The sequence below is a fragment of the Rhinoraja longicauda genome, chromosome 8 (assembly GCF_053455715.1).
Source record: "Rhinoraja longicauda isolate Sanriku21f chromosome 8, sRhiLon1.1, whole genome shotgun sequence".
Classification (NCBI taxonomy): domain Eukaryota; kingdom Metazoa; phylum Chordata; class Chondrichthyes; order Rajiformes; family Arhynchobatidae; genus Rhinoraja; species Rhinoraja longicauda.
Genome location: NC_135960.1, coordinates 32,805,059 through 32,826,211, shown reverse-complemented (window position 1 = coordinate 32,826,211; position 21,153 = coordinate 32,805,059). Strand labels below are relative to the sequence as shown.

The 21,153-nt window shown below is 46.2% G+C and overlaps 1 protein-coding gene across 11 annotated transcripts in view; it reads right to left on the bottom strand.

Annotated features, from left to right (window-relative positions):
* The window catches only part of agap1 (ArfGAP with GTPase domain, ankyrin repeat and PH domain 1), a 615,219-nt gene that overhangs the window by 185,661 nt on the left and 408,405 nt on the right, over positions 1 to 21,153 (bottom strand). For all 11 annotated transcript variants that reach the window (XM_078403564.1, XM_078403565.1, XM_078403566.1 and 8 more), the window contains one exon: positions 9,527 to 9,688. In XM_078403564.1, coding sequence (XP_078259690.1) covers positions 9,527 to 9,688 — 162 coding nt within the window. The remainder of the gene's footprint in view (positions 1 to 9,526; positions 9,689 to 21,153) is intronic.

The following is a 21,153-nucleotide window of genomic DNA, read 5'->3' as shown; positions in this document are numbered from 1 at the left end:
GAAGGAAATTGAGACATTAGTCAAAAACAAGAAGGATGCATGGGGCAGCTGGGATCAAGTGCATCCCTAGAGGAGTTTCGGGAACTAAGGAATGAATTGAAAAAGGAAATCAGAAGGGCAAAAAGGGGCCAGGAGATAGCTCTGGCGGGTAGCATTAAGGACAATCCCAAAAGATTTTTTAAAGACAGAGTAGGACCTCTCAGGAATCAAAGTGGTCATGTCTGAGTGGAGCCACAGGAGATGGGCAAGGTACTAAATGAGTATTTCTCCTTTGTATTTACTGAGAAGGCAGTAGGACGGAGGAAATTGGAGCAGTCACTGGAAGTGGCTTGAGAGCAGTCAGGGTTACCGTCGAAGAAGTACTGAGGGCTCTGTCGTGTTTGAAGGTAGACAAATCTCCAGGGCCTGATCAGATATGTCCAAGGACATTGCGGGAAACTAGAGTGGAAATTGCGAGAGCCCTGGTTGAAATTTATGAGTCGTCCTTAAATACAGGAGAGGTGCCGGAAGACGAGTTTGACAAATGTTCTGCCTCTTTTCAAGAAGGGCTGCAGGGAAAATGCTGGGAACTATAGGCCGGTGAGCTTAACATCTGTAGTTTAAGAAAATAACTGCAGATGCTGGTACAAATCGAAGGTATTTATTCACCAAATGCTGGAGTAACTCAGCAGGTCAGGCAGCATCTCAGGAGAGAAGGAATGGGTGACGTTTCGGGTCGAGACCCTTCTTCAGACTAAGTTACTGGAGAGTATTCTGAGGGGTAGATTATACAGGCATTTGGATGGGCAAGGGCTGATTAGGGATAGTCAGCATGGCTTTGTACGCGGAAGGTCGTGTCTCACAAATCTGATTGATTTTTTTCAAGACATAACCAAAAAGGATGATGAGGGCAGAGCTGTAGATCAGTCTGAAGAAGGGTCTCGACCCGAAACATCACCCATTCCTTCTCTCCCGAGATGCTGCCTGACCCACTGAGTTATTCCAGCATTTTGTGTCTACCGCAGAGCTGTAGATGTTGTGTACATGGATTTCAGTAAGGCATTCGACAAGGTTCCGCATGGTAGGCTGCTCTGAAAGGTTAGATTGCATGGGATCCAAGGAGAGATAGCTGAATGGATAGCAAATTGGAAGGAAGTAGAGGGTGATGATGGAAGGTTGCTTCTCGGACTGGAGGCCTGTGACTAGTGGTGTGCCTCAGGGTTTGGTGTTGTGCCCGTTACTATTTGTCATCTACATCAATGATTTGGATGAGAACATATAGGGCAAGATTAGCGAGTTTGCTGATGATACAAATGTTAGTGGTTTTGCAGGTAGTGAAGATGGTTGTGAAAGATTGCAGCAGGATCTGAATCGATTGGCCAGGTGGGTGGAGGAATGGTTGATGGAATTTAATACAGAAAAGTATGAGGTGTTGCATTTTGGGACATCGAACAAGGGCAGGACCAACACAGTAAATGGTAGGCCTCTGGGTAGTGTTGTGGAGCAAAGGGATCTAGGAGTACAGGTGCATGGTTCCTTGAAAGTCGAGTCACAGGTAGATAAGGTGATCAAAAGGCATTTGGTACTTTGGCCTTCATCAGTCAGAGTATTGAGTATAGAGGTTGGGAGGTCATGTTGCAGTTTTATAAGATGTTGGTGAGACCGCATTCAGAATATTGTGTTCAGTTCTGGGCACCATGTTATAGGAAAGATATTGTCAAGCTTGAAAGGGTTCAGAAAAGATTTACAAGGATGTTGCCAGGACTAGAGGGTGTGAGCTATAGGGAGAGGTTGAGTAGGCTGGGTCAGGAGGATGAGGAGAGATCTGAAAAAGGTATACAAAATCATGAGAGGAATAGATCGGGTAGATGCAGAGAGTCTCTTGCCCAGAATAGGGGAACCGAGGACCAGAAGACATAGGTTCAAGGTGAAGAGGAAAAGATTTAATAGGAATCCGAGGGGTAACTTTTTTACACAAAGGGTGGTGGGTGTATGGAACAAGCTGCCAGAGGAGGAAGTTGAGGCTGGAAATATCCCATTGTTTAAGAAAAAGACAGGTACATAGATAGTACAGGTTTGGAGGGATATGGACCAAATGCAGGCAAGCGGGACTAGTGTAGATGGGCCATTGTTGGCGGTGTGGGCGAGTTGGGCCAAAGGGCCTGTTTCCACATTGTATCACTTTATGACTCTAAAACACTGCTAGCCATAGCTGCAAACCCTGGTGGCTATGAATTGAACCCAGCCCTGGCTGGGCATCAGATGAGGATTACAATCATATCCAATTGTGGTCACATAACCCATTACATTTGTATCCTGACCTGACAAATGAGGAATGGTGAATGCATACTGCACAACAGGGTACCTGCATCAGGAAGTTGCATCCCAAGCATGAATCAATATCATAGGAAGGAGAGCCGCTCACAGTGCCAGTGACCCGGGGTCGATCTGTCCACCTTGTTGCCTCTATGGACTTTAACAAGGCTTTAACAAAATCCTGCATGGTTGGCTGGTCTGGAAGATTAGGCTGCATGGAATCCAAGGTGAGCTAGCCAATTAGATTCAAAATTGGCTTGGAGGAAGTAGTCAAAGAGTAGTTGCGGACTGGAGGGGGGGGGGGGGGAGAAAGATGGAAGAGGGGTGGAGCGAGACAAAATTTGACTTTTAGGAAGAGGTTGGATAGACTGCAAACGTTTGCCTTGGAACTGAGGCAGAGCAGTGACCTCATTGCGGTGCACAAGTTTATGAGGGGTATGGAAGATTGTAAAAGCTTTTATTTTTTGGGGTTGTGTGGATGGAAGTCAAATGTGATGAAATGGATATGCAGGGAATGGAGGGATATGGATTATGTGCAATCAGATAAGAGTTGGTCTTGTCATTATGCTCGGCATAGACATTGTGGTCTGAAGGGCCTGTTCCGGTGCTGTACTCTTCTAAGTTTAAGAATTTCATGATAATTCTTTGTAAACTGTTCTCAAGGAAGTCAGGTTTTGACACTTGGCTGTGAGTGACTCATTAGAATGAATCCTATATGAATGATTTCTTAATGTGAGGCTGTTTAAAATTGCTACAACAATTACACCAACAGATATTCTGTAAGACTATTTTTTAATTAAAAAATATTTTTATTTTCTATGCAAAGTTTGCTCATACCATGAGCAAGTTCATCCTCTCATCCTGTAGTTTGGTGTTAAACTAAGAATGATGTCCCCCTTCAGCTACTAAGGTTCAATAATTCTCTTGACCTCCAGTGATTTATGGATTTTTAATATACCAGCTAGACAGTTTATTGAATCTGGATACTCACATGCTCTTAAGAAGGAATATCAGTTGTGCATTTAACCTCATGCAGTTGGCAAATTTTATGCCAACACACAGTCAGTACATTTTGTCGCAGTTATTCCTTTGGTTCACCAATAGTCAATGACAAATGTTAACACTGGTCCCATTGCAACAATATTTGGTGCTCAGCTTAATATAGTTGTCTAATGTCTTTGGGACTGAACTTGATTGGCCCTTGGGAATCTGTAACTGTATCGCCAATCATTCACATAAATTAGTGGTTTTATATTTCAGAGCCCTGTGAATCAAGATTACACATCTGTTTTAATCTGTAATTTGTACTGTTGCCAACAGTACCTTCTTTGAAAATGGTTTATTAGTCACTAAAAACAGGGCTTTAAAAAATTGATCAGGACAGTGGCATCCCAGAAAGACAGAGCTTTAGATACTGAAAGTCTGTACCATTCCTATGAGGAATATTCACTGCATTTGCATACAAGGAAAGAGGTGGGAGATGGAGTGGGGATAGGTCACAAAGGAAGACATCCCCCGGGTTCTTTTTTGAAACTCATGAAAGCAAAGGAGCTAAGTCTTTCTGAAATCTGATTGAATTTAAACAGGTCCTTTATAGAATCTGAGGTTGGAACCCTGTAATAGGCAGGAGCTGGGAAGAGTTGATTGGGTGTGGCTGTCATTACGTAACTCAACATCTAACACGTGGGAGTTGTTTAAAGACCAGCTGGTCAGAATTTAGAAACAAACATGTTCCTGTGAGGGAGAAAGACAAGGGCGGTAAGGTACAGCAACCTTGGATGACGAGAGATGTTGCAAATTTAGTAAAGATAAAGGAAGCAAAAGCAAGGTTTATGAAACAGAAATCGGACATGGCCTTTGAAGAATATACATGAAGCAGGAAAGAATCAGGATGGCTAAAAGCAGCAATAAAAGTTTAAAGATTTACAAAGCAAATTTATTATTACGCAGAGTGGTAGATGCTCAATACACACTGCCAGAGAAAGCAGTGAAACAAGATACGATAATAACATTTAAGAGGTTCTTAGACAAGCACATGAACAGGCAGGGCATGGGAGGATATAGACCATGTGCAGGAAGATGGAACCAGTTTGGATTGGCATCATAGTTGGCACAGACATCATGGGCCAAAGGACCTGTTTTGTGTTGTTCTGTCCTATCATATCATATCATATCATATATATACAGCCGGAAACAGGCCTTTTCGGCCCTCCAAGTCCGTGCCGCCCAGTGATCCCCGTACATTAACACTATCCTACACCCACTAGGGACAATTTTTACATTTTTTACATTTACCCAGCCAATTAACCTACATACCTGTACGTCTTTGGAGTGTGGGAGGAAACCGAAGATCTCGGAGAAAACCCACGCAGGTCACGGGGAGAACGTACAAACTCCTTACAGTGCAGCACCCGTAGTCAGGATCGAACCTGAGTCTCCGGCGCTGCATTCGCTGTAAAGCAGCAACTCTACCGCTGCGCTACCGTGCCGCCCATGTTCCTATGTTCATCTAATTAATTTAAGGCTAAATTTTACATTAATGCAAGGAGACGAAATCCAGGATCCTGTGAGGACTAAGTCATAAAAGGTGTGAACAAGAATAAATTCCAGAAAGAGATTGTGGAAACAACCCTACAAGAATAACAACATTAACAATAAGAAATATAAGCAATACATTATTAGAAAGGAAGGGGTAAATGTGAATATGTGCTTATTGAATACACTCAAGGCTAATAAGAAAATGGCTAATGGCAAACTTGCTTCTCAGCATGTCCCTGTACCTGCATTCATGGTAATGAAAGAGGAATTAAAAAGTAGCCATTTGAGTTTAATATGCTGAAAGGCACTGAAAAAGTAAAGGGACTTAAGCAAACCAAATTTCACCACCTGATTTGTTTGAGTTGACCAAAGAATGTTAATTAGGTGTCATGCCTGACTAATTTCATTACACTCCTGGAGAATGTCCTGAGCAAAGAGAACGGAATACTGTCAAATATAGAAACATAGAAAATAGGTGCAGGAGTAGGCCATTCGGCCCTTCGAGCCTGCACCGCCATTCAATATGATCATGGCTGATCATCCAGCTCAGTAGCCTGTACCTGCCTTCTCTCCATACCCCCTGATCCCTAGAGCAAAAAGGGCCACATCTAACTCCCTCTTAAATATAGCCAATGAACTGGCCTCAACTACCTTCTGTGGCAGAGAATTCCACAGACTCACCACTCTCTGTGTGAAGAAATGTTTTCTCATCTCGGTCCTAAAAGACTTCCCCCTTATCCTTAAGCTGTGACCCCTGGTTCTGGACTCCCCCAACATCGGGAACAATCTTCCCGCATCTAGCCTCTCCAACCCCTTAAGAATTTTATATGTTTCTATAAGATCCCCCCTCAGTCTTCTAAATTCCAGCGAGTACAAGCCCAGTCTATCCAGTCTTTCCTCATATGAAAGTCCCGCCATCCCAGGGATCAATCTGGTGAACCTTCTCTGTACTCCCTCTAAGGCAAGAACGTCTTTCCTCAGGTTAGGAGACCAAAACTGCACACAATACTCCAGGTGCGGTCTCACCAAGGCCCTGTACAACTGCAGCAGAACCTCCCTGCTCCTAAACTCAAATCCTCTTGCTATGAATGCCAACATACCATTCGCTGGTATACACATACCATGGAATACACATTTCCAGGGTGTATTCAATAGGTTTCTGCATGGAACATTACTGGCAAAAATGAAAGAACATTGAATCACAGTCCCAAACAACCCTTACCAACTTTTACAGATGTGTCGTAGAAAGCATTTGATCAGGATGCATTAGAGCCTTGTTAGGGAACTGCTCCACCCAAGACAGCAAGAAATTGTAGAGAGTTGAGAATGTAGCCCAGACCATCACGCAAACCAACCTCCCTACCATTGAAGGGTCTGAAGAAGGGTCCCGACCCAAAATGTCACTCATCCTTTTCTTCTAAATATGCTGAATGACCTGCTGAGTTACTCCAGCACTTTGTGTCTATCTTCCTTCCATTGACTCCATCTACACCTCACGCTGCCTCAGCAAGGCCACCAGCATAATTAAGGACAAGTCTCACCCCAGTCAATCCCTCCTCTCCCACCTCCCATTGGGCAGGAGGTACAGAAGTTTGAAAACGCAGACCTTCAGATTCAGGGACAGTTTCTTCCCAGCTGTTTTCAGGCAACAGAATCGTCCACTCATTAGCTAGAGTGTGGTCCTGATCTTCCATCAACCTCATTGGAGACCTTTGAACTATCTTTTTAATTGGACTTTTATCTGTACACTGTGGACGGCTTGATTGTAATCATGTTGTGTTTTTGACTGGATAGCATGCAAACAAAAGCTTTTCGCTGTACCTTGGTACACATGACAAAAAATAAACGAAAAACTAAACTAAACCTCAAAACAGAGGTTGGTTTGGTCAGTTGGTCCTGGGAAAATTAATTGAAAATTAATGGATTGGCAATGTTGGCAGGACACAGAAAGGAGGACTAAGGTAATATTCCCAGGGTCTGCAATTGCAAGTCCGATTTCACAAAACATATTAATAACCGATGAAGGAATAAAGAGTTATATATTTAAGTTTATAAATGGTACTAAATTGTGTAATTGGGAGTAAAAGATTACATTGGCAGACTATGAATGGAAAAAAATCTTCATAGCACTTTTTTCAAGATAATAAATCTATAATTAGTGTGGGGATAGTAGTGTGTGGTTCGTCATTGTACAGAAACAGGCCCTTCACCCCAACTTGTTAATGCTGATCAAGATGACCAATTTAAGTTAGTCCCATTTGCTTGTATTTGGCCCATATCCCCCAAAACCTTTTCTATCCTTGAACCTGTCCTACTGACTTTAAAATGCTGTTATAGTACCTGCCTCAACCACCCCCTCTGGCAGCTTGTTCCATATACCCACTATCCTCTGAATGAAAAAGATACCCCTCAGATTCCTACTAAATCTTGTCCCTCTCATTGTAAACCTATGTCCCATTTAAATCTGAGAAAGATGGTGCATTTTTTAATCTTTATGAAACATTTGTTACATCCTCAGATATCCACATACCACCTTGCCACTAATGTCCGGGTCTGGCAGCAGCTAAATGTGCATTCCTGCCTCCCCTCCCCCATTAATATAGCAATGAAATTGGTGCTTTGGACAAAGGAATAAATGCACGCAAAAATGACCGGAGAATTTCTCAGCTCTTCAAATGTGATTCCGGGGCTGTGGGATCTTTAAATTCAGAACCACATTAATCAACCTTGATTTTGTGCTCAAGTCACCAAAATGGTACGTTGACCCATTATTATCTGACTCAAAAGCAACAATGTTCCAATATCAGACAGCAACGAATAAAAATAATAACTATATATTTCATCTTGCAGCAGTTGGCCAGGATTTGTAGCTCAATTGGACATTGAGCACCGTAGTTTTTTAACTTTTAAATAATGACTGAATGACCACACTCAATGAAACCTCTCCACTAAAAGAATTGCTAATGCAAGTTTCAAATATCTGGAACCAATAGTACACTTTAAAAGCCTGTAAGTTAACGATTGATTAGCTGATCTGAGCATGTGTGAAATGGAAAAGAAAAAAAACATGATTTCTTATCAATTTAATATTTTGGGTTATGCCTGCTGATTTAATCTCCTACACCAGTAATTGCAATTTTTATGGCTTAAAGAAAGAGATGATAATTTTTCATTTGCGACTCTTCTAAAACCTGGACTCTTCAGATTACTTACTTGCTGGTCACGTCCATTTGATCTGCTCCACAGAACAAATGTGAATAGTTAGTCAGCATCTACCATTTCAGAAACCGTCTTGTTGCTGTGTCACTGAGCCCCAGAAGGAAGGTTGCACAGGGAGAAAGCTTTACTCCTTCCAAAAGTACCAGATAGCCAGCATTTAAAAAGACCTGGATGGCTTACAATAACTCTGTTTGCCCTTCCCCGCTCAATTGGCAAACTGGGTGTGGAATGTGGAGATCATAAATCTCCTGCAACAAACAATAACTTCTGCACGTTCTAAAACATTGGTATTTGAATGTGGTATGTTGACAGTTACATGTCACAAAACTAAAATAGGTAGGTATCACAGTACAACTATAGAAGTTTTTCTAATTGTCAAAACATTAGATTGAGCCCTTTATGTATGCAGTACTAATGAGGGCAGAAAAATATTTTTGCCCTAATACACTGACATCATGTGGCATCTCCCACTAAGTTTAAGGATGTTAAAAATCCATTATTCCTTGCGGTTGAAATCAACAACATTCAAAAGTAACAAAATTATATTTGAGACGCTCTAGAACTGTTTAGTTGTCCTGTCAGCATCATCACGATGCATAATATTGAATCATCTCATTCTATAGATGCAATTTACAATGTTTTGTTAATCAACGCATCAGATAACTCATTACGCACTATATCAGGCAAATGAGACATGTGACCAAATCCAACTTTCATTTACAACTATGTCGATGTCAGGGACTCAGTGTTGGAATGTAGACTTGTGGATCACCCAGAGTCAAGGGACAACAATGAACTTGTGCCTCATCAATCCATGCAACAATTATTGAGGGGGAAAGCAAACAAGTGGGCTTTTAGCTTTTGATCAATATGTAGTGCTTTTGTGATGCAATTTTGAATCTGTAGATTGAGGAAACATTGGCATCAAACTTAAAGCTGCTGACACTGTCTCACAAGATGAACAAACATAATGGAAAAGTTGAATTCAGAACTGGCATGGAGAAGAAAGAAGGGTCCGGTTTCCCGGCATAAATGTTGTTCAGTGAAGGTGACACACTGCTGACCCACTCTTTGGTGTCGGTCCAGGGAAAAAACCGCAAGAATAATGTCAACTGGATCACCTATTCTCCCAAGGGGGAAACAGATACCTACATTCATATACAAAAAAATATTTTTTCAGGAATATTCCATGGGATAAGTTTTTGAATTATAGCCTACCAATTTTCCCGAGCGGACAACACTGTCAATGTGAATGACTATTAACTGAACCAATTCTACCACAACAGTACATAGGCAGATGCACGAACTGCTGCACTGCAGAGCAATGGATTCAAGAATAATTTCAGAATTAGGCACAGACACAAACAAGCAATAAACAAAATGTTGAAGAGTCTTTGACTCTTAATTGCCTTCTTTAAATCAATGACTGTGAGACAATCTCATGCTATTAACAAGCAATAGCAATGTCCATTACCTTCTGCTGTGCCTGAGATGCCATCAGCTTTGAAGTTACTGGTGCTCTTCTTCCTGCGATGCTTTTTCCTGTTGGCATGGGGTGAAGGCGGGGGCTCGAGCTTTGGACTGGTGGTGCTTGATATACTGGGGCTTGAACACACAGAATCTCCCAGGCCAGCATCTGCAAGAGAAATAAAAGAATACATGAATAATATATCCTAATTCCATAATCTGAAAGTGACATGTTCAATATGGGCACTTCAAGTGGTTGTGACTGTACTCCCTCAAATCCTTTGAATGTCGATGGGAAAATAAAGAATAGGTTTCTCTCCTAACCAATAAATATTGGGACTTGCTCTGACCAACTCAACTTAGTTTTTCCAAGATATCACATACAATTAGTTGCCTCAAATTAGTTGCTCTATGATCCAGCTATTGGTTGCCCTCCACTCTTGTACAACCTTTCTTCTCCCACCCATTGGAAGATAAATCTATATCTATCTGTCTGTCTATATTATTATATTACTAAACTCAGATATATATATAGTGGCGCGTCGTAAGAGGCCCGAAATAAAGGCGAGAAGCCGGGTATTTCGGGACGTTCGGTTTTATTATTACTCAGTTATCAGACCGGTCAAGTCTGCTGGAATGAACTTTGCGCCTAAAACCTCGTCCTTATATACGTAGCAAAGGACCGCCCCCGTGGACTGGTCCATTCCCGTGCCGAGGGATCGGTAGTGGTTCGGCCCGATCCTTGGGAGCCGCCACAGGATCTCCCCCCAGAACCGGAGGCACGAAACGCACTGGTGGTTGCACAACCCGACCGGACCGCGTACGAAAATCGGTCGACAGAGGGGCCGGCGGAGGCACAGTTGGAGGGACAGGTGGCGAGACAGGTGGTTGGACCCGCAAAGGGGGGCGACCTCATTTTTTCTCACACTTATTTTGGCTGATTTCGGCAAAAACGGTGAACCGTAGCGGTTTTTGCACCGCCTTAATCACCACGCTGAACGCTGCTGGAAAATGATTTTTTTATTTGATTTTTATTTGATTCGGTCGTGTATTTTTTAAGTTACAGAGGTTTTAGTAAAAAAAAAAATTCCAGCCACTTTTTCCATTGCCTTCAGCGTGTGACGTCAAAATGCCCATGTGACAAGAGCTCGTGCAACCCCCCCTCCTACTGATTTATTGAAGGCTTTCAGCGTGGTGCGTCTGTGCGTATGGGCTCCCCTCTCCTCTCTCCCCTTGCTTCTCTCTTCTGTCCCACACCCGGGAGACCCTCTCTCCGCTATCCCCCCCTCCCCCGGACCTTTCACTGATGCGCTCCCCCCCCCCCGGACCTTTCACTGATGCGCTCCCCCCACCCCCCGGACCTTTCACTGATGCGCACCCCCGCCTCCCCACCCCCCCCACCCCCCGGACCTTTCACTAATGCGCTCCCCGCCCCCCCGGACCTGTTGGTGCTGGGGGCAAGAGAGAGTAGGGGAAAGGGGTGTGCTGGGGAAAGGGGGGAGAGTAAGAGTGTGTCTGGGGGAGAGAGAATGGTGGCGGGGTCTGAGAATGGGGACTGGGGAGGGGGACAACAGGGGTCGTCCGGAGGGGGCTTGGTGGTGGGGGGAAAGGGGAGGTCGTGGGGAAAGGGGGGGTGTGGGGAAAGTAAGATTGGGGTTGGGGAAGGAGAGAATGGGGGGTGTGGGAATGGGCCCAACGGGGGAGAGAATGGTGGCGGGGTCTGAGAATGGGGACAACAGGGGTCGTCCGGAGGGGGCTTGGTGGTGGGGGAAATAGGGGTACTGGGAAAAGGGGAGGTCGTGGGGAAAGGGGGTGTGTGGGGAGAGTAAGATTGGGGTTGGGGGAGGAGAGAATGGGGGGTGTGGGAATGGGCCCAACGGGCCCTCTTCGCTAGTATATATATATATATGTGTATATATGTATGTATGTATATCTCTCTGAGAGACATGTGACATGTGGACCTGCAGCCAAAACGGTAAACCATAGCGCCACAATTTATGCGCCACCTTAATCATCACTCTCGCGGCGACTGTAAAAAAATGAGTTTTATTTAAATTGATCCTATATTTTAAAAGTTAGAGACATTTTAAAGTTTAAAACGTTCATTTCAGAACACATTTTTGCAAAGTGCTGTGCATATGACATCACTAGTGGAGCCGCCCGCCCGCAATCAGGGGCTCCCCTCTCCTCTCTCCCCTCGCTTCTCTCCTCTCTCCCCTCACTCTCCCACACCCGGGGGACACTCCGAGCAGGAGGGAGATGGTCGGGCTGATGGTCCACTCATCCTTGCCTTCCATCCCTTCAACCCACGGCGTCCTCGAGTCCCCGCTATCGCCCGGGCCCAGCGCCCCGCACCGCCACCGCACACAACCCTCAGCGGGCAGCTTCTTCTCCTCCTTCAGCGGCCGCTGTCACCGACGGCCCCGCCGCCACTTCACAAAGATGGCGGCCGCTCTCCTCCTCACGCTCAGCCATCTTGTGCGTGCCACCGGCCTCGAGTAGTCCCAGCCCCTGCTGCGCTATCTGCCTCCAAACTCTGCCGGGTCTCACCGTGATGTCCGTCTCCAGTAGTCCCTGGGCCGCCGCCGTCCTCGAGTACCCCCAGCTCAGCCGGGCCACAGCCGCCGCCGCCGCACTCCGGAGCTCCCTCTTCCTCCCTCCACGCACGGATAGTGGTAAGTGGCTTTCGCCGCCAACGGGTCCGCGGAGGGGAGTGGGCGTGGGGGCCGAGTGGGTGGAGGCTGGGGGTCGGAGGGGAGAGGAGAGAGTGGGGAAGGAGGGGGTGGGGGGAAGGAGAGAGTAGGAGTGAGGGGGAAAGGGGGGTGGTGGGGGCGAGGGAGTGTGGGGGAGGGTGGGGGCAGGAGAGAGTGGGGTGGGGGGAGAGTGGGGCTGGGGAGGTGGGCAGGCTGGGGTGGGGAGGAGGGAAAAGTGGGGATGGGGAGGATGGGGACAGTGGGGGTGGGGGAGGAAGGGGGACAGTGGGGGTGGGGAAGAGGGGAGAGTGGGAAGGTGGGGGAGGAGAAAGGGGGTTGGGGAAAGGGGGGATTGGGGAGAGTGAGAGGGGGTGGGGGTGGGGAAGAGAGAGTGGCGGGGTCGGGGAGGAGAGACTGGGGGGGTGGGGGAGCAGTGGGTGGGGGGGAGAGTAGGGCTGGGTAGGAGGGTGGGGTGGGAAGAGTGGGGGTGGGGAGGAGGGAAGATTGGGGAGGAGGGAAGATTGGGGTGGAGGGGAGAGTGGGGTGCGGGCAGGGAGAGTGGGGGTGGGGGGAGGGGTGGGACGTGATGACGCTCTCAATGAAGGAGTAGTAAACCATTATGAGGATGTCCTTGCTGACCCCAAAGGAATTGAGCTTCCTCAGGAGATACTGCCGCTGCTGGCATTTCCTGAGGATACCCTCTGTGTTGGAGGCAAATTTCAGCACAAAGACTGTGCCCAGGTACTTGTATTCCTCAACAATCTCCACAGGCTTCCGGTGAATAGTGGTGATGACTGCCGCAGCCAGTTCCCTCTGCTTGTTGGAGGTCACTACCAACTCCTTGGTCTTGCTTGCATTTAGTTTGCATTACAGTGGTCTTGAACTCTTCAAGACAGTAGTCTTGAACTCTCTTATTCTCTTATAGCTCTCTTATACCTGTATTAAGGAGGCATTTAAACACACCTGAGCAATTACAAACACCTGTGAAGCCATGGGTCCCAAACATTATGGTGCCTTGAAATGGGGGGGGACTATGTATAAACACAGCTGTAATTTCTACATGGTGAAACCAAAATGTATAAAAATGGCCGTTAATAAAATCTGACAATGTGCACTTTAATCACATGTGATTTTTTCTATTACAAATCTCAAATTGTAGAGTACAGAGGCAAATAAATAAATAATGGGTCTTTGTCCCAAACATTATGGAGGGCACTGTATAAACTCCACACAGACAGCACTAGAGATCAGGATTGAATTTAGGTCTCTGGAGCCCTGAGGCAGCCGCACAAACTATTATATCACTGTGATGTCCCTATGACAATTAAGCAACATCCATCCAATGTTAAAGACAAGATGGACAGCATTCCGTTAGATATTTCTTGATGAAAAGTCAACAACTTTAAAATTCTAACACCCTTTCCATCCCTTTACTTGTATTTTCTTGTCGAACCTGCTGACTGCACTCTCTTTTGTTCTCCAACCACTCACACACAGGTATTGATTATTCCATTTGTGAACTATTGGAGTCCCTCAATTACATTAGTCATTCCATTTTCTCTCTATCGTCAGGTTTCCTGGAGACTAGCACTGACAATTGACCCAGGAAATGCATCTCTGTTCACTGGACTCCCAAGCTGTGCGCGAATTAAAACATACACACTGCTCAGAAGTAAAACCAAAGATAATTTTAAAAAATTGTGACAAGATGACAGTGGCTTGCTATTACTTAGGATGATGTCTCCTCGAAGTATTTTGTTACATTTCATAGCAAAAGATATTACAATTGTAAAAGAGTAATAGAGCACGTAAGCAGGCCCCTCAGCCCATCAAACCTGAATAGACCATCAACTGCCCATTTACGTTAACCTCCTGTTATTCTTCCACTATTCCCAAAATGATGATGATTCAAAGGGAACTAATTTTTTATAATTCACTATTTTTATAAATTTTACATTCAAGATCTTTACATTTAATTGAAAATAATTGAGTCATGGAACATGGAAACAGGCCCATCTCATCCACGCCAACCCAGTTGCCCATCTACACTTGTCCGATTTGCCCATGTTTGACTCATATCCCTCGAAAGCTTTCCCAAAATGTTGTTTAAATGGAGAGCGCCTTTTAAACATTGGCCGCAACCATTTGATCTGGCAGCTCGCCTCGTGTACACATCACCCTGTGTGTGAAAATCCTGCCTCTCAGGTTCCTATTAAATCATTCGCCTATCGTCTTAATCTATGCCCTGTAGTCTTGATTTCCCAACCCTGGGAAAAAGATTGTGCATTCACCCTATCAATGCCCCTCGTGATGTTATACACCTCTAAAATATATCCTCTCAGTCTCTGACACGCCAAGGAATAATGTCCAAGCATGCCCAACCTCTCTCCACAGCTCAGTCTCTCAAGTCCTTCATCTTCATAAAGCTTTTCTGCACTCTTTCAAGCTTAATGGTACCTTTCCTATACTAGGGTAACTAAAACTGAACACAATATTCCAGGTACTGCGTCCCAAAAGTCTTTCACAACTGCAACCTTGCACCCTAACTTCGATACTCAATGTCTTGTTGATGAAGGCCAGGGTGCCCAGGTCTTCTTCACCACCCAATCTTCCTGTGATGCCACTATCTGGGAATTATGTACCTGGATCCTGTTCCCCAGTTATACAACACTCCCAAGGACCCTAAGGTTCACTGTTAAAGTCCTGGTTTGTCTTCCTAAACGGCAACACCTCGCCTTTAACTGGTCCTGAGCTAGAACGTCGTCTCTCCATTCTCTACACAGATGCTACACGAGTTCCTCCTGCACTTTGCATTTTGCTCTATTTTCCATTCCTTGAGACACTTACCCAACTGATCCTGCTGTAATCCTTGATAATCTTCACTGTCTATGATACTGCCTTTTTTAGTGTGATCTGCATATTTACCAAACAGTAAAAATCTTGTTTGCCTTTTATATGCATTACGAAAGGAATAAACCATCAGGAAGGTCATGACATCAAGTACACTCAGTAACTCTTCATTAATACAAATCGTTAATAGTGAAAAGTTCTGTTTCCTTTAGGAACCAGTTGAACAATTGTGTCCCTGATTGTTTTGTTGGTCATTACAGTGCATTTAAGCTCTAATAGCAATGCAGTCAAATAGCTCCCACCAGCACCACAAAATACATGCACACACTAGATATTTTGATGCCTCCCCTCCAATTGAAAACATAGCCCTGAATGGCTATCTTTCTGTATAGCATTTGAATGGAGAACTTTCACCCTCAGGGGCTTTGTTATCCTCCTTATAGACACTGCTAATCTCAGGGCTTGGTTTTACAGCTGAAAGCAAGTAATGTGTGGCAAAGCACATCCCAGGAGATGCCATATGTGAGCTCCAAGATGTTATCTGTCCATGCAAGATTACTTTTATTGCACATTACAGTGATGTACAGCAGGAAAGATTCATGGTTCTAATGGATTGAATTGGTAGGGCTACTTCCAGCAAATTAGTTCACTTTTGTTTTTAAATAACCTGCAACTTTTTTTTGAGAGGTACGTTGCCCCTACTAAACTTTGTCCTTCGTCCTGGTTACGTGCTTTTACCAAAGTCAAATGTTTGACGGATCAAGTTCCAATTCAGAGACTTGAAATGCATTATCTAGGAAGCACCATTCCTTGGACCAACCTCAAGTCAGCTGAAACTATGCCTGTCTTTCGAGGAAGCAATTAAAGATGCCAAGGCTACCACAACTTGCAAGGAAGTTTGTGGTATCCTGGCCGACATTTATCCTTCACTAACAAAGCAACCACTTAAATTGTGGTAATCACTGCTGAAATATATCAAACAGAGCAGTTTATTTGTTATTTGTGGAGTCTTGCTACATACATATTTGTTTTCAATATTATAACAGTATCGAATGTACTGCATTGGTTGAAAGGGCCTTGAAACTTTCCTGCTTCTTCTGCTTCAGTAACATACCACACTGCAAGAAGGAACATATCACACTGTAGATGGTCTGAAGTCACATCCAGTGCTGCTTTCTCTGCCATCTCCTCTGCTATCTCTTGTTCCCTCAGCCACATCTGGAACACCCTCGCAGTGGGAAACCAATAATCTGGGCCTATGAACTGGCCTACTATTGGGCAAGAGGGGGCTGGGGTTTTTCTGTTTCCTCCACTGGGGTCTGTTTAATGTGTCACTGTGGCGGGCCGAGCCACTTTGGTATGAACTCGTGTGGATCGGGCGTGATCTGGGCCGACCAATCACGCGGTCAAGGCAGCGGGCATTCGTGTGCCCGGAGAACAAAGGATTTGGCAGTTGGGATTTGAACTTGTGCAAGCGCAGGTGAGCGACGGAACTGTATTCGGTTAATGATTAAACAGAGTATTTACACGACGTGCGGAGCTCCTCAGTGGGCCAGGACACTGCGGGCGCCTAATCGATTACCTTCACCAGCCACGGGCACGTACGAGGGCCTCAAAGTGCTCTTTTTGCGCACTTTCGGTCTCAACAGCCGCGACAGGGCAGCCAAACTTCTTCACATGGATGGCCTCGGCGACCGCAAGCCGTCCGCGCTTATGAGCAAAATGCTCGCCTTGTTGAACGGCCACGCGCCCTGCCTCCTGTTTGAACAGATTTTCCTCGAACAGATGCCTGATGACATTCGCCTGCTCCTCGTGGATGAGGATTTCACCTACCCCTGCCGGGTGGCTGCCCGTGCGGATGTGCTGTGGCAGGCGAAACAGCAGGGTGGCGCCACTATCAACGGGTGGCGGCACGGCCTCGGCGGGTGAAGCGGCCGTCCCAGGCTCCACCGAAGTGCGGTGGTGATGCTGGACACAAGCGATGCCAGAAAAAGTACGTGGTGCTTCTACCACCAAAGGTGGGGTTCCTAGGCCCGCCAGCTACTGCGGCCGGCCAGAGGCATCGCCTCTTTTACACCTGTGACCGTCATTCAGGGCAGCGTTTTCTGGTGGACACGTCGGGAACCTTCTCTGGCCACCGTCAACGGCAGGAACATCAGGATATACGGAGTCCGCACGATCCCACTCACTTTCGACTCCTGTCACTTCACCTGGCCTTTCACTATCGCTGACATCTCCCAACCGTTGCCGGGCGCCGATTTCCTCCGGGCTCACTCCCTGCTGGTCGACATGAAGGGACATCTCGTTCATTCTGAGATGTTTGAGTTGGTCGCCTTGCGCCACGCTGACTTGACTATGCTGCATCTCGGTTCCGTGACTTCCTCCAATAACGAATATGCCCACATCTTGGCCGATTTCCCCGACATCCTAACTCCCCATTTCACAATGGCCAGCCCCAAGCATGGGGTAGAGCACCATACTCCCACCACCGGACCGCCACTACCTGCGGCAATTTTCACAATCGCCTGAAGGCATGCTTAAAGGCATGGCTCGCGGGCCCGGACTGGATGGACGAGTTGCCGTGGGTACTGCTGGGAATACGCACTGCCCCGAAGGAGGATCTGGCAACTTCCTCGGCCAAGCTGGTGTACGGCGCCCCGCTTACGGTCCCAGGGGACTTCATCCCGGCAGCACAGGGACATCAGGAACTACTGTCGACAATGCTGATGCATCTCCGGGAGAAGGTGGGCCCGCTCTCTGCCGTCCCAATGTCCCACCCTGGAGTCGCCTCCACGTACGAACCACCGGTCCTCACAAACTGCCAGTATGTTTTCGAAATCGCCGCGATTCCCACCATACGCCACTGCAAAGGCCTTGCAAGGGACCCTTCCAGGTACTGCAATCTGGTGCCACGATTTTTGTCATGGACATGGGTGGTAGGCACGAGACTGTCTCCGTGGACTGTCATAAACCGGCACACTTGGACATTGACCAATCAGTGCAGGTGGCACAATCCTGACCACCATCACGACCGCACCCGCCCTCAACTCTGCCAGCTGCGACCCTGAACACAGGAGACGCGTACACGCAATCAGGCCGCCTCACTCGTCAGCCAAACAGCCTCCATTACTCTGGTTGTGGGGGGGGGCGGTGGTCATGTACCAGGCCGAGCCACTTTGGTATCGAACCTTCATTTGTCGGGCTCGAACTCTCGTGTGGACCGGGCGTGATCTGGGCCGACCAATCACGTGGTCGGGGGGGGCGGGCATTCGTGTGCCAGGAGAACAAATGATTAGGCAGTTGGTATTTGAACTTGGGCATGCGTGGGTGTGCAACGGGGGCTGTATTCGGTTAATGATTAAACAGAGTGTTTACACGACGTGTGGACCTCCTCATCACAAAGTGTTTTTTTTCTTGGTACAGGGTCTCAACCTGCAATGTTGACCATCCATTTGCCTCTACCTGACCCATTGCTTGTTTTTTGTATCCAATCTGCTCCATCTCATTCTGGCGGTCAAGTCAAGTCAAGTCAATTTTATTTGTATAGCACATTTAAAAACAACCCACGTTGACCAAAGTGCTGTACATCTGATTAGGTACTAAGGAAAAAATGAAACATACAGTAGCACGCAAACCTAACAGCACATACAGAGCAGTTCACAGCGCCTCCTCAATGAGCCTCAAACGCTAGGTTTTGAGCCTGGACTTAAAGGAGTCGATGGAGGGGGCAGTTCTGATGGGGAGAGGGATGCTGTTCCACAGTCTAGGAGCTGCAACCGCAAAAGCGCGGTCACCCCTGAGCTTAAGCCTAGACCGCGGGATAGTGAGTAGCCCCAAGTCGGCCGACCTGAGGGACCTGGAGTTAGAGAGGTGGGTTAGGAGATTTTTGATGTAGGGGGGGGAATGTCCATTTAGGGCTTTATACGTGAATAGGAGGAGCTTGAAGTTGATTCTGTACTGTACAGAGACCCAGTGGAGAGAGGCCAGAATCGGGGTGATGTGGTCCCTTTTACGGGTACCCGTCAGGAGTCTCGCTGCGGCGTTTTGGACCAGTTGCAGGCGGGACAGGGAAGATTGGCTGATCCCAGTGTATAGGGAGTTGCAGTAGTCTAGGCGGGAGGAAATGAAAGTGTGAATGATTTTTTCTGTGTCGTCGAATTGGAGGAAAGGTTTGATTTTAGCTATAGTACGAAGTTGGAAGAAGCTGGCTTTTACCACAGCGTTGACTTGCTTGTCAAATTTGAATGCAGAGTCAAATATCATGCCGAGGTTTTTGACATGCGGTTTGACTAGGCAGGATAGGCTTCCAAGACTGCCTGTTATCGATTTGATGGACTCGGGGGGGCCAAATAGGATGACCTCAGACTTGCTCTCATTTAATTGGAGGAAGTTCTGTGCCATCCAACATTTTATGTCCTCAAGGCAGTGTAAGAGGCTGTTTAAATTTGACTGGTTGTTGGGTTTCAGGGGGAGGTAAAGCTGAGTGTCATCGGCATGGTTCGAAGGGCCAAATGGCCTCCTCCTGCATCTATTTTCTATGTTTTTCTATCCCTATAACTCGATTCCAGTGGGAAAAGCTGCCCATCTCAGCCATGCATCCACAATGACACAGCAATGTGAGCCTTTGGGGTAGGAATATGAATGGTTTATAAGCTTCTGAAGGAATACTTTCCCTCCTCATCTCAGCTTTATTCAGTTGAACTTATCCAGTTCAATTTTTCCAGATAGTATGATCTCATTCCACAGCAGGAGAAACATACTCACATCACTCACGCAGTCCAAATTCCCTCAGAACCTTTTGCACTTCAGTGAGATTGCCTCTTTCTCAAAATTTCGAGCCTGGAGAAAATAATTTTGCTTCATTTTTCCTCATTAGACAGCTATTCTGTCCTCGTTTTATGCTTATTTCGCATCGAAGATCAGTGAAATTATGATCCCTCCCCCACAACTTTGGGTACATCTGGTCCACGATTGCCAGAGGTGCCAGATCGGCCTTCCAGAGAGTAAACCTGCGGAAAGCAACAGTCTTGGATAGAGTCACCAGCTGTGTCTCCAGAACCTACAAGGACCAGCATTCAGGAGTATTCACGGATAGCCTTAATCTTACCCTACTGCAATCTAAAGTTCCTACCTGTTTTAAGACGATCACTTTCATCCCAGTGCCAGAGGTAGTGTGCTCTGACATCAACCATCTTGAAGTGATTTGAAAGGCTGATCATGTTATACCTCAACTCCAGCCTCCCAGACAGCCTTGATCCACTGCAATGTGCCTATTGCTGCAACGGGTCATTGGTGGATGTCAATTTCCTGGCCTACATTCATCCCTGGAACATCTAAATAGCAAGGACACCTACGTCAGAGTCCCATTTGTTGACTAGAGCTATGTCTTCAACACCATATTTCACCAAACACATCCCCAAAATCCTGGACCTATGATTCTGTACCCCTTTCTGCAGCTGGATTCATGACATCCATAGACACAATCAGTAAGGAAAGGCGACAAAAAACATTCACGATAATTCTCCATAACTGTGCTCTCCACAAGTTTGCGTCCTCAGTCCTTATTATATTTCCTATACATTCATGAATGCGAGGTCAAATTCTGCTCCAACTACATTTACAAGTTTGCAGATGACACCATTGTAGTGGGCAAGATCTTAAACAGTGACCAGAGGAATTACAGGAAGAAGTTGGGGAGCTTAGAACATGGTGTCAAGACAACAACCTCTCCCTCAACATCTGCAAAATGAAAGAGCTGGTCATTGATCTCAAGAAGAACGGTGGAATACCCACCCCAGTCTGTATCAATGATGCCGTAATGTAAATGGTCGCGAGCTTCAAGTTCCTATGTATAAATAGCACCAATAATTTGTCCTGGTCCCACCATATTGACACTAGGGCCAAGAAAGTACATCAACATTTCTACTTCCTCAGAATGCTAAGGAAATTCAGCATACCTGCCAATTCCTACAGTTGCACCATAGAAAACATGCGAAGCGATACATCACAGTTTGGTATGATGATTGCTCTGCCCATGACTACAAGAAATTGCGGAGAGATGAAAACACAGCCCAGTTCATCACACAAACCG